Genomic DNA, 13,848 nt, shown 5'->3' on the forward strand with positions numbered 1-13,848 from the left:
ATCTTGTAAATTTGACTCACGGATTTTTGGGCTCGTACGATGCTTGGTTGGTGATTTCTGGGCTCTGATTGGCTCGGTGTTTTTTTTTTTTTTTCCCATGATCCAAACATCTCGGATCTGATGCATCAGTGACGGAGACTGGTCTCGTTAGTTTGAGCTATAATGGTACCTCGGTTTGTTTTTCAATGTTTAAGATTCTCTTGTTCAGGCCGGTTCTGATGGAGCCGTTTGGTGGGATTTTATTTCTTGGTGTTTGGTTTTCTTGTTCGGCTTCATGAATTGATGGCGTGTTATTAATTACAAGAATAGCTGGAATTTTCTGGGATTTTATTTCTTGGTGTTTGGTTTTCATGTTCCTCTCTTTCATGTTTGAACCAGCCGAATCCTTCAGTGGATTTTGCCTTCATTCCAGTTAGATAGCAGAAGGCATCAGCTCTATATTGTAGTGCGTTGGAAATTGGAAAATATTGTTTTGCTTCGTGGGGGCAGTGGGGTCAAAGAATTAGAGAATTCACAAATCTGGTTCTCTCTCTCTCTCTCTCTCTCTTTTTTCCTGTAGAGGTTCCCCGAATCTAGAATGCTGATGGGGCAATATGCTCTGCGTTAGCCTTGTGGAGGGCTCTGATAATTGATAGCACGATTACGTGATCTTTCTGTGCTTTGATAGAATGTCAGATCTGAGAGCTTTACCATGTGTAAGCTGGACAGAAACTGAGCGCCGTTATTCTCTATTCTGCACCCACTTGCACAGTCCGTAAAGGGGCTAAAGTGGAATTCCATTAGTTTCCTTTTGCTTCGTTTATCGAACTCACAGCACTGTGCTCCTCCATACGTCCAAACTCACATACACCATGATTGAAACAGTGTTTGGTCTCATTTGTGTTAGCAGCTGATACTTATTAATCTCTTTTTGCTCTTAGTTGTGCTTGAATCAAGATGGATCAGCAAGGACACGGTCAACCCCACCGATTGGGGTTGTTCCTGCCGCAGGTCAATTGCCCTACGGCACGATGCCTTATCAGCCAGGCCAGATGATCGGCCCTTCGAGTTTCCCGCATATTCAGCCGACTAGCCAGCCTCAGCCGCCGGGATCCCAGCTTGCACATAACCAACTGGCCTATCAGCAAATTCACCAGCAGCAGCAGCAGCAACTGCAGCAACAGCTCCAGTCTTTCTGGGCAAACCAGTATCAAGAAATCGACAGGGTCGCAGACTTCAAGAACCACAGCCTCCCTTTGGCCAGGATCAAGAAGATCATGAAGGCCGACGAGGATGTGAGGATGATCTCGGCCGAGGCGCCGATCGTGTTTGCTAGGGCGTGCGAGATGTTCATCCTGGAACTGACATTGCGCTCCTGGAACCACACCGAGGAGAACAAGAGGCGGACGCTCCAGAAGAATGATATAGCAGCAGCAATCACCCGGACAGATGTCTTTGACTTTCTGGTGGATATTGTTCCTAGGGAGGAGCTGAAGGAGGAAGGGCTTGGGACAGTTCCAGGAGGAGTGCTCCCTGCCAGCGGGCCCGTGGATGGGCTACCTTATTGCTACGTTCCGCCGCAGCAGGTGTGTCAGGCTGGGCCTCCGGGGATGTTTGTTGGTAAGGGTGTGGTTGATCCTGCCATGTATCCATATATGGCTCAACAAATGTGCCCCGAGACATCAGAGCAACAGCAATCTCCCTCAGATCATCAGTAGTTATAATACTGAGTAGAGAATATGTAAGTTTATTTGCGAATTCTGCTTAAATTGAATCCTAGCTGTGACTTCTTTGGGAATGACCCATTTATGGTCTCATATGTACCTAATCATGTGCTTGCACATGCATCCGAAAGTTAAATCGTAAGTGTCATCGATGAAGTGTTTAGCATGGTCATTGGCATGTGTGGATATTTTTTGCTTTCTGATATCAGAATTCAGGGTTTCTCTGTTGTTTGAGATTATTCTAGATCAAACTTATTTGGTAAGTATCTTCTTTGACAGATTCTCTCTCCACATATTGGCCAGTTGGTATCTGAAGAATGGAATGAGAGGCCTTCTGAGTTGATAACCTGATTCTGACTGGAGAAGAGTGAAGATGATGCATAACATGATTGTTAAGAGTAGCCGATCTTGATTTAGTCTATGTTACCTTCTCAGTTTCCCTCGTTTTAGTTACCTGAAGATACAAAATTAGTTGTCATTTTGGCATCTGATTTGTTGAAAAGGATTGTGTATTCATTCTGCACTAAGTTCTACACCTTCTCCTTCAAGTGACTTGATCCTTATCCTCCTTTACCCTTAAATGCAATTGCTCGATGTGCTTTGGCAACACAGTCTGATTCATGGATATATTCGCTCAGAGATTGCTTGATGGGCCCTGAATTCCATAATACAGGAAAACACCACCTTTTTAAGTTAAGACTCATCCATTTACAACCTTCTAAGGACACTCGTGGATAGTATGTGCCAATCCAAGGTGCCCAGAGCGCATACTGACTTTATGAAGGTTTACTCGATCCCATCTATCTTGTCACGGTGATATGGACCAAATCTAGGTAAGATTAGGACAAGAGACCAGAAAAGCCAGATAACACCCTTGGACATATCTAGGACTTGGAAGTGCTGATATTGTAGACGAAAGCCATGTGAAACGAAGCCCAACGGTCTGAACATCTTACACTCTTTATCTGGCTTACTGTACCTCAGCGTAGGTAATGAGAAAACAAGCGAGAAATCACAACCAGATAAACTTGCTTGCATAATCTGATTTTATGTGAAGAGCAACATATTCTCTATAGGAAAACAAGAGTATCCAATACTTTAAAGGGCAAATATAGCTCATTAGTAGAATGGATGAGGACTAACGTACAAGACGAAAAACTATTTGAAAAGTCTTATCTTAACAAAAGCATAACTAAAGAGCCTCGGCAAGTGCCCAGAGACGCTCTGACATTTCTTTATGAAGTCAATACTCCTGTGAAGCCTCAGTTGCCAGATTTACCGATTGTCCATCCGCTTCTCAATGAATCACTGGAAAATCCCATCCGCACTGAAGTTGCCGGTGAACTGTGTGATCAATGGGTCTGGGCAGCTCAAAAGAGAGAAGAGCCCAGTCGGGAAAAGGCTTTCAATTCTCCACTCAAACACCTTTCCAGACCTGTGATCCGTCTCATCACCTGTTACGGTCATTCCTCTGATCTCTACTCCGCCATCTGCAAAAAGTTCACCATTTAATGCTGCAGCAACTTGATAGCAAGTTTTAGAGTATGCATTAGTGCTTCAACATGATTTATCTTGTGACTTCATACTCCTAATACAAAGAAATAACACCATAAGAAAGAAAGATATATCTTGCCGAAATCCTGTCTCTTACGCGCATTTATTGTCATGACTAATAAAAAACAATCAGATCAGATGGCTACAGCACACGGAAGGGAAAATATCCATTTCTTAAGCACCGTTAACTGAAACCGATGCAAAACTTGCGGACCAAATGGTCAAATGGCAGATATCCCGACACTTGCACACCAATGACCATTTCCAAGCCAAATCAGCAGGTCAAATGAACCTAATATGGAAGTTTTGCATTACGTTTGGGGTTGCATAGTAGAGCAAGGAGGAAAATAAGCAATCAGCTTCTTACCCCATAACAACCAAGTAAGATCTGGCAAAGAACTGGGACTACTATATAGAGCAAATATTAACTTTGGCCATCAGGAACTTACTATCTCTTCTCACCTAGTGGAAGAGCCTCTGGAACAGGGAACGGTCAGACTCTGCAATGTCCATGTTAAGGATACTCATGGGTCTTGTCCGTGATGCACTTCTGCCTTGCTCTATATCCTGATTCAGGGACTGCACAGTTCCCAATAGCAAAGTTGTATTTGTTTTATATAGTAGTCGCATGCTTTGCCAGATTTAGCTTGGTCTTGTAGAGAGCAGTTAACTACTGAGTTTCCTCCGTGTTTACAGAGAAATCAGATTCTGTGAGTGTATCGCAGGTGCCACAGATGAAAGCCATTCAAACAAAATCCATAAAGTCCACTGATGCTGTAATCTTTATTTTGGTTATTATCCTTTATTGGTGCATGTACCAAAATGACTTGCATAAATCACAACCAGAAACATTTCTGCAAACAAATCACAAAAAGATGAAATTTCTTTGTGCAATTTGATAGTTTCCTAACTGGCAATACAAGGAAACAAGAAACAAGTAGAGGCTTTACCAAGTTGGGCTCTGAAACTGTGAAAGGTAGGAGCTGAGTCAACGGTTTATATAGGTAGGCATATGCTTAGGTCAACAAGTGGCACATACTACTCACAGTATGTTCTGAAAATGTTGAAACATAAATGAGGGTAGCCAGTTAATCTTAGAGAAAGGAATTTTATAATAATTCCAGAAGATCTCGGAATTGATCACACAATCACCGAATGAATGGAGACAGCCTGTGAATTTGAATGTGGCCCTTTGGAGAGCATCAAGCAATTGCAAAGGAGAGATATAAAGAATGCTAACAACCAGAAGAACCATACATCAAGGTCATGCGAAACTGCCTCGAACTCATATATCGATGTGACTTGGAGAGCATAACAGAGGGACTAGCCAGAACTCAAGACCCAATGCAATATCCAGATAATCTATGAATATATGAAAAAAAAAAAAAGATGCATGAAAGCCCAATGTCAAACCGACCAAAACAATACCTACATCATTTTAATATGGTAATCGAGACAAGTTCAATGGATATTAATGAATAACAAATCATGAAATGGTAAAACATACAACAGCGAGATGAAAAGAATAGTTTTAGAATTATCAATTCCAAGTAAAGAGAAAAGCCATTACCAGGTATGTTTAACATTACTTTTTTCGAACAAGTACTTCATTAGAACTGCACACAGGAATTCTACTAGCGTATTCTATAAATTCTGAGCTGCCTGACAGTCATCCGGTATTGATCAGCTTCTTGACAGCTCCTTCAAAATCCCACCAGCACCAAAGTTGAGGTTTGTTGGGATGAACAGCAGGTGAAAGGAGAGAGTCAAGTGTCCTGATTGATGAAGGTTTTCTGTTCTTGTTTCTCCTTCAATCAAGACCTCACTGTCTGTGTTGAGTTCACAACTAAATGCGGCAGCATAAAAGCAAAATTCAAAGAATGTGTCATTACCTTCAGATCACCATATGAATTGAAAGTCTCAAGAATGAAGAAATAACACCATACAACAAAAAGAAAATATCTTTCTGGATTCCTCACTCTGGTGAATATTGGTTGTTATCATGACTATGTTGGGTACCTATTAAGTTGGGTATTAGGTACGTACTTGATATTTTCTTGCCCCTGGCAGAGACACCCGGCACAGGTAAGAGTCTTGGGACTCTGCAAGGTCCACTTTAGCAGATCCTATCGGCCCTATAAATAATTAGGAGAACGATCGCTTTCAAAATGAGCAGAAGTGAGAATTTAAGACAATCAAATCTATAACGTGCAACGTACATCATTAATGTTCATGCAATATATCTGCTGCCAATGACATGCTTGATTTGTAATGTTTCAAAAGCTAACAAATGAAGAACTAGCCAAGAAATCAAATTAACGTATCTCTTAGCTGTCAATGTGCTATTCGCAATCTATACAACTTAACCGAAGGAAAACCAGTTTTTGGCTGCAAAAGAGAAATGATCCAACCAAACTATGCATGAGCATAAAGTGTTATTGCACTAACCTCCGGTCTGAGGAGAGAGATACTCCGGTTGTCCATAAATATGATGTTATTGCCATGAATTTCTCTCTGAAACGTGAGATGGGGTGTATGTCGGTGGGAAAGATAGGCACTGTAGCATTCATTGGTTACGCCATTTTCAATGAGAATCTGCTGGAGAATGCGACATCATTCAAGGAGCAGGATATCAGGATAAATCTAATGTCTTAGTGGAACATGAAGAGAAAAACGCACAAATGATACTTGGGTGCGCTACCATTTTACAGAATTCTCTGATCTTTCTTAGGTTCAATTGCCATATAAATTATTCTTAAACAAATTAAATCGTCTGAGTCCTACCCTGTATGATGTGCCCATTACTTTCAGCATACTGAATATAAACTAGAGATTGACTGACAGAAGAAAGGAACGGTTGTGTAAGAAACCATATAAATCTTTTCAATTGCTTCTGACTAAATGCAAGAATGATGATGAGCAAATTTATGTCACGAAAGGTACAATAAATTCGCTTCCAAAGCATATGGACAATGCAACTGACTTATAAATTGTCCGAGTGAATGCACACTAGAAAAAGACGCTGATTAGTCTGTTATCTTTTGTATATAACTAAGCTCACCTTTGAAATAAGTTCCTTGAGATGATAATCATTTAATGGACAATGAACGACCGTTCAATAAACTTTATCATTGCAAAGGTGCAAAGTGAAGCAGTGAAGGGAGTGGTGAGAAATGGTGAGAAATTTGTAAGTAAAAATCCTAAATAGGCTTATACTATATTTTAATTTACAACCCCGAGAGCTTATACTATGCTGGCCTGAATTTTTCGCAATTCAACCATTCATAACCTTTTGGTAAACTTATATTTTCGTGCTTCTGCATTCGATGAAAGAAAATCGTGGGAAACAATTAACCAGGTGGACCGATGCTAATGAGAAATACAGAAGGTACCATAATTAGTTACTGGGGCCAAATGAGGTTAGAATTGGTCAATTACACCAGCAAACCTACAAAAACCAGAAAATCCGTAGTTTAATAGCAAGAAATCGAGGCCATATTCACAATATTATATTAGGTTACAAGAAGAGTATAATCAAATATTGCTTTCTTATTCCACCGATGAGACTTAATGAATCGTGCAGATCTATTTGGCCAAAATAGGAAACCTTTTTACCATGTTTTATGGCCTTAGCTGGGTTGAGCTGTTTATTGTGCTGCGGAAAATAAAATGGAAAACACGAACCTTACAAGGTAGGAGTGCATATGTTAATGTTATGACACAAATTTTGTTTCATTTTTGCCATTATGACAATAAAAGCTCAAATAACATTCTTTTTCAGGCAAAGAGAACATTTCCTTCTCTAATTGTGTAGCTGATTCATAGTATAAACACTATGTGAAAAGCCAATGTGCAAGGTTATATAAACCACTTTGAAATCAGACATCAGGACTAGAAGCTCCAGATTAATTAAATGGCATTCCAGGCGCAATCACAGCAGACAAGAAAAGCCATCTGGGGAGTCCAAGCATGTCCCCCTCTTCATCTGTCTTATATTTGCATCAGAACAATCTATGCATCATTGAGTATTGTTATATGGACACGTTTTCTGTTCAAAAAGAATTGTTTTCTTGACCTCAAAATACCATAGGTGTAATAACACCTACTGCTCTTTTCCCAAATGAGGAGTGAATGCAAATGAAGTCTGTTTCCTCGTCAGCCACATAGACATCCATCAGCTATTCATCTGCTTCTTCACTTCTCCCTAAAAAATTACACTTGCACCAACATCAGCCAAAAAGAGTTCGATTTTGCTGGAGCCTGGCAGCTGAAACGAGATGGAGAAGCCTCCGGGAAGACATAAGTTCTCATCTCAAACACCACCCTGCACCTGTGAAGCGTCTTCTGAGATTTTGGTCACTCTTTTGAGCGTGACCTTGCTACACACAAAAGCGCAAGACCTAGTTCGAAGATCAACCAAATCCAAGAATGGTAACGGAGAACGAATGAAATGATCTTATGGCGGCCATGAAAACAGAAGTTCCAAAGACTGAGACTGCAGCCAGGAGACTGGTGAACATCGGACTTGTAAGCATCCCAGAACTGTCTTGTTTTGCCAGATTTAAAAGTTGCTGAATATGCTACACTGAAGAAGAGATAATCCTTCATTTCAATTTTATAACAGCCATACAGAATGACTTTCTTGCTACTTAACTTTTGAATGATTTGTTACTTTGGTACAGTGACTGGTGCACAAGAGCCTGGATACTAGTGGTCTAACTTCATAATGCCTACAGACCCAAAGTTCGCCTGTCCCACGGCTGCAGTTCTGCTCCTTGTAACTTCGGTTCTGTTGCCCGCAAGAACGTCACTGCACTCCTTCTCGTGTTCGATCTGGGGTAAGTAATCCTATTCTAGGATTGAGTTGATACTCAAGTTTAGTTACACTCTTTTTAGTGCTGCAGCATTGACTTGAGATGTTCAAGCCAACTGCAAGGTCACAACTAAGGGAGTGACCACAACGATCAGCAGAGGCTCCCCAGGTTCGGGATGATGTTCGAGATGACAGCTGAGAACTTATGTCCAGCCCAGAGCCTTCTGCATCTCCTTTCAGCTGCTGGGCCCCAACCAACACCAAAATTTGCTTTGCCGATCTTGGCGCGACATCCTTTTAAGCATGAACAAGTGTTGATGTGGCTGCGGAGAAAACAGATTGTGTTCTGTGTCCAGTTCTTTTGTCATTCATAAATTCGACAGACAAAGGATTCATTATCCTTTTAAAGAAAGTAGACACCAACTATTGACAATTCACACATCTTGGCAAAACAGAGGAGCAATTTCTCAACTCAATCAAGATCAGCTTGTCCAGTTTTCTTTTCTTCTTTCGTATATTGCTTGCTGGAAAAGATCAGTTACCCTTGTCAATCACGTTTTTGACATAACTTGTGTTCTTCAATGGGTCACACAAGTAAAAGAAACATTGTTCTCGTTTTCATGAAAAAGAATACTGCCGCCGCATGCGTGCCCCTTTGTTTGTCTAATCTTGTTTTCCTAACCCTTATCTCGTATGGTCAAATCCTATTTACGCCACTGTCATAAGATTTGTGAATTCCTTTTCCTAACTCCCGGAACAAGGTATTAAGACAACCTAGTCAATACAATAGAACATTATAAGTATTCATGTTGGTTCTTCACAAGTCAAATATCTAAATTTAAACTGTTCACGGGCCTCGTGGGGCGTTTCATGAGCGTTCAAATATTCGTGTTGCGAACACTAAACTGTGGAATGGACGGCTCAAATTCAATGCAAATCAATCCAACGGTCCATTTTATTTTATTGTTTTGACCGAAGACTTTTAGCCACGGTCGTAGAGAAAGCTCTTTTGCCCGGCCCACAAAGCCTTTTGACATCTTAAAAGCCCAAAAGAGGCTGACCTCGCGTAGGCAAGTTCTTCCCCTTCCTCCATTTCTAGGGCTTCGATTCGATCGGCTTCCGTCAACGCCGAGATCGCTGGAAGAACGCCGCGTCCGGCGATCGAGGCATCCGGGCGATTCGCCGCTTGGGAACGCGCGTTCCGGATTCGCAAATCCCGGGGCCGACGAGCGGTTCTGGTGACCCCTTGACCATTCGTGGATATCTGGAAATGTGAGTACGAATGGAACTCTTTTCTATGCATAGTTGTTTTGGGCATGCTAGGCGAGTTGGGAGAGTGAAATTGTTCATGTGGTTCTGTCAAATGCGGGTGAGTGGTACGGACATTTGATCCTCGGCCTTGGTATGAATTGGTGAGCTCTGTTGACTGTTGAGCAAAGTGAAGCTTAAAGGTGGGGGCTTTGAGCACTGGGTGGCTAGCTTTTCCTTACATATAAGTTGGGTTCATAGCGTAGAGCTTTACTTAACCCTTCATTGTTGAGGACGAGGGTTGTGTAATTCGAAGCCTTTGCGTGTAGATCACCTGACTGAATCTCTATTGTATGTTTGCGTGTTGAGCTTTTCTGACCCCGGCCTGTATTCATCACTGAAGGTATTAGCGTGCGTGCATCGTGAAGGAGACTTTCTTGCGATTCTTCAGCCACTCGTCATTTATTTAAGTTGAATTAAACATATAATGAGGTAGGTATAATCGGTTTCGGATGGCAGCTAGAAGTAAGAATCTCACAGAAAGAAGTTGACGTGAGCTGTTGATTTTCACTCTGTAATAATTCCCTTTCAACTGTTTTTCTAGAAGAAAGCCTACCTTTCTAATGTTAGTGTCTGAAATCTGTAAATCAGAGTATGGACAGGAGAGAGATATTTGTAACTTTGACCAAAGTGCCGGGGTCTGAGCTGCAGTTTTATCTTTACGAATAATAGGAGAAGTTTAAGAGAATATAGCTAATGGTTTTTGTTAAGGGGTAATTCTACTTATCAGTATAGGTCATTTCAATTGTGTATTTATGTGCAGTCATATTGCATATAGTGTAACTAGATAAGGCATGCATAATTGATCCCCGATAGTTCTGTTTCAAACCCCCTTCCCCACCTTAATCTTCTAGTTTCACATGGTATCAAAGCCACAAAGAGATATCAAAACCCTAGTTATTTTCCAATGACTTAGGGCCTGTTTGGTAACCCAATTAAGCTCTGAAAACTATAAATTCAGTACTTGATGAGATTAAGCTTGTTTAATAAATAGAATTTGACTTCCTTACCAAAAAAAATAAATTTTGACTTAAATATCAATTAAGTCAAAATATCGACTTGATCTGGTAAGTGTGGGAGAAGGTACTTAATTCTATCAATAGAAAAATAAACAATGGTAAATAGAATTTTGCTAAATATATTGAGAAAGCCCACCGATTATGGTCCTTTTTTTCTATGTTAGGTAAGTGACTAATGATATTCAGCTATCAGTTTAATTGTCATTAAATAACTTTTATAATTCTATTTTTGACACTTAAAATTATGAACGCTTAAAATTCAGTAGTTAAATTGTCAGCACTTGATTTTCAGTCTTACCAAATAGGCCATTTGTGTCATGGATATTTTTCTGTTAAGATGAGGGAGGAGAATACTTCCATAATTAGGCAGTAATTATGACAAGATTCTGCTGTATTGTTGAATTTCTTATCAAGTTTATCCTATGTTTATAAATCCCTTTAAGAGCTGATATTGATCTGAAAGGTTTGTTGGCGATATGTATGTATTGTTATTATATTCAATGGAAATATTGTATGAAAATTCAAGAAGTTGGTTGGTACTACTATCCCATTAATGAAATTTCTAATGTTTGGGCACCTCTTGGTTATTTAACTTATAGGTCATCAAGAGGAAGGACAAATAATGGAACCGAGCAGCACATAGACCCACAGCTGCCAATCCTTGATGTGGCACCTCTCAATAGCGTGCCATATTTTGGTCCACCTATATCACATAGCAATGTTGCCCCTTCACAGCTGGAGATGGAGACAGAAGCTGGGGAAAGTGTTGGGCCCTCCATCATGTATTTCCCTTCTCATTCTACAGAAGAGTGGGACAAACTGCTTGCCGCCGCTAAATCTGGGGTTGGACTGGTTGGCAGTGCAGCTATGGGAAGGATGGGACCAATTGTCGGAGCAGTAGACATTGGAGAATGCGAGGACTCATACCTGTTTAGGGTCTCCCTTCCAGGAGTCTCAAGGGATGAAAGTATGTATTGGCACTTTGTTAGTTATTAAATACTTTGGTTCACTGGTTATTCTTTATTCTATATTATTAGGAGAGATTCGTGAGTTTGAAATGCTTTAACTTGATTTGCTATGTTGGAGCCAAATAAAAGTATGTTGAAGCATGATCGAATATTTGCTGATGTCACTGAAAGTTATGAGGATCAGTAGTGAGATCTCTTCGAATTGAAGTTTGCCTTATACCGGTTAATTGTGTACTCAGATGTTACTTTTATAATCTGGATGCTGTGATGTTCTTAGACTTGTTGTAAAGTGGATATTTCTGATTTCATTTGCACATCTCATAAAGTTTGCTGTTTTGAATCTGACCATGTTTGCCGATGCAGAGGATTTCAGATGTGATGTGGAGCCCGATGGAAAAATATTTATAAAAGGAGTAACAACTACTGGTGAGAAGACGGTCGTGAAGGATTCCCAAATTTTCAAGATGACGCAAAACTTATGCCCACCTGGACACTTCTCAATCTCATTTCAGCTACCAGGTCCTGTTAATCATCAACAGCTAACTGGTTTTTTTGGTACTAATGGGATTTTAGAAGGTATTGTGAAGAAGAGGCACTACTAGAGCTTTCTGTAAGAGCACAGGCAAGAGCATCATACTGTTTTAGCTGTCAATCATGATGCAGATGTAGGCTTTATTGATTTGGCAAGCGGGGTAGAAAAGAAGAATGCTGCAACGTTTAGAATTTCCTCAAGAGCATGAGGAGAAATGAGGATTGCGACATGTACTAGTTTGAGAACGTTTAAAATGTCTTCTAGGAGTTGGGAGTCTCCATTAAGGACCTCTCTGGCTCATGTCCCTCTATGTCTTCTAGGAGTTGGGAGTCTCCATTAAGGACTTCTTTGGCTCATGCCCCTCTAGAGCGTTAGGTTTTTACTGCCTCTCTTTCTACTGCAGAAGTCAGTTCTGCTATTCAAATCTGAGCATGGTTTAGAGAGCTGAGATCAATTGCACTTCGTTCTTAACTTGATGAATGTCAGGAAGAATGCCAATTGCAAGAGCCTTCCCCATAGATTATGTTACTTGGCGGGCCGTGGTGTCATGCTTAGGTGGCCTCATTTTCAGTGCATGTTCACAATTTCAGCAAACAACATATTATTGACATGTAATATCATTGTTTACATGACAGTGTCGAGTGTCGCATAAAAGTCTATTTCTGGTTGCAAAGTGATGAAACTTATGAGTCCGGATGGTCCATTTGCAATATGGTACCCCTAGCATTTCTACTGAACATTTCGAGACTTGGCTGACAATCAAATTCATGCAAGGTTCTCGCCCCCTTTGGGTTTGTCTACCGGCTGATCTTGTTAAAAGAGGAGAGGTACAAGTGGTACTAGCATAATTTGAGAATTTCTAGGATATATATAGTGTGTACTACATCCCACTCTTTTTACTATTGTTTGAAACTTGATTGCAGCAACTCGCCGTATTGTCATAAATCATTGTTATGACATGCTACGGCGTTTTTATACTCAGTTACAGCGACGCGTCCTGATGTTGAACGGTACATCTGAGATACCATAAAAGTTTCTAAAGCATAGCCATGCTGTCCGAATTCTAATAATAACATACAAGTTACCAACGAATGGTACTCACAAAATACTTTCATTTCATGAAGTTGAATTACAACAGAGGATGTAAATTCGACTCGCGAAATCGTCGCTTGTCGCCAAAAATTCTCCCGAAGAAAACACGCATGGAAATCGCCCAATTTCTGCGTTCTTTCCATCATGTCCCCTTATCCAAAGAATTCTCATCAGTATTTCTCCAAGCTACCATAATTTTCCTGGCCCTCTTCTTCGTCTCCTCAATCCTAGCCCCTGGACCCAACCCTTCCGCAGCACCTCCTCCTTTCTCAGCCCCAAAACGACGCCGCCCCAAGAAAACACATCCCCAAGATCCCATTTTTAGCCGCCGCCGCCGCGCCCTTGTTCTTGCTCCACGACCCGATCAAGCCGAGCCCCAGCAATCCCAGACCCAAAATCCTGCAAACCGCGAGGCTCTCCATCTCGCCCACCAACATCAAGCTCAATCCGCACGCCACCAGGATCGCCCAAAACCCCAACTTCCGCCCCCCGCCTCGCCTCCGGCCGTCGAACCATCCCCACCACCCGGAGCCTCCCCGGAACCCCGATCCTCCCCCGCTCCCGTCTCCGCCGCCGCCCCCAATTCCTCGGCTATCCGAAGCAGCGGATGGGGCGACGCCGCGAGATGCGAGGCGACGATGGGTATCAATTTGAGCACGAACCTCGTGAACCTCTGCGACCCGGATCGCTGCTTCTTCTTTCTCGAGAAAACGGATCTACTCGAGAAGCGTCTGTGCGCAAGAATCGAATGCCCTTCGGATGCAATAACGGGAAGGTCGTTGCCGAAGGGGAAAGTTCCCGTCTTGATGATGTGATGCGAGTGGAATGAGTGACGGGAGTGGAGGCATTGCGGCTGGAA

At 41.5% G+C, this 13,848-nt stretch overlaps 1 protein-coding gene and 1 pseudogene across 1 annotated transcript; both read left to right on the top strand.

Annotated features, from left to right (window-relative positions):
- The first annotated feature begins 924 nt into the window (after positions 1 to 924).
- On the top strand, positions 925 to 2,276 carry LOC120286562 (annotated as a pseudogene).
- A 6,851-nt stretch (positions 2,277 to 9,127) lies between these two features.
- LOC120287835 (alpha-crystallin domain-containing protein 22.3-like) lies at positions 9,128 to 12,551 on the top strand. The gene is made up of 3 exons (XM_039301243.1): positions 9,128 to 9,342; positions 10,997 to 11,364; positions 11,729 to 12,551. Coding segments are annotated over exons 1-3 (609 nt in total). The 5' UTR covers positions 9,128 to 9,340; the 3' UTR covers positions 11,968 to 12,551.
- The last annotated feature ends 1,297 nt before the right edge of the window (positions 12,552 to 13,848 follow it).

The sequence above is a fragment of the Eucalyptus grandis genome, chromosome 8 (genome assembly GCF_016545825.1).
Source record: "Eucalyptus grandis isolate ANBG69807.140 chromosome 8, ASM1654582v1, whole genome shotgun sequence".
Taxonomy (NCBI): domain Eukaryota; kingdom Viridiplantae; phylum Streptophyta; class Magnoliopsida; order Myrtales; family Myrtaceae; genus Eucalyptus; species Eucalyptus grandis.

Bases quoted from the DNA above. Each gene is read 5' to 3' on its own strand.
- LOC120287835 (XM_039301243.1), top strand. The intron at 11,365-11,728 runs GTATGTATTGGC...TTGCCGATGCAG, and splicing joins AGGAGTCTCAAGGGATGAAA to AGGATTTCAGATGTGATGTG.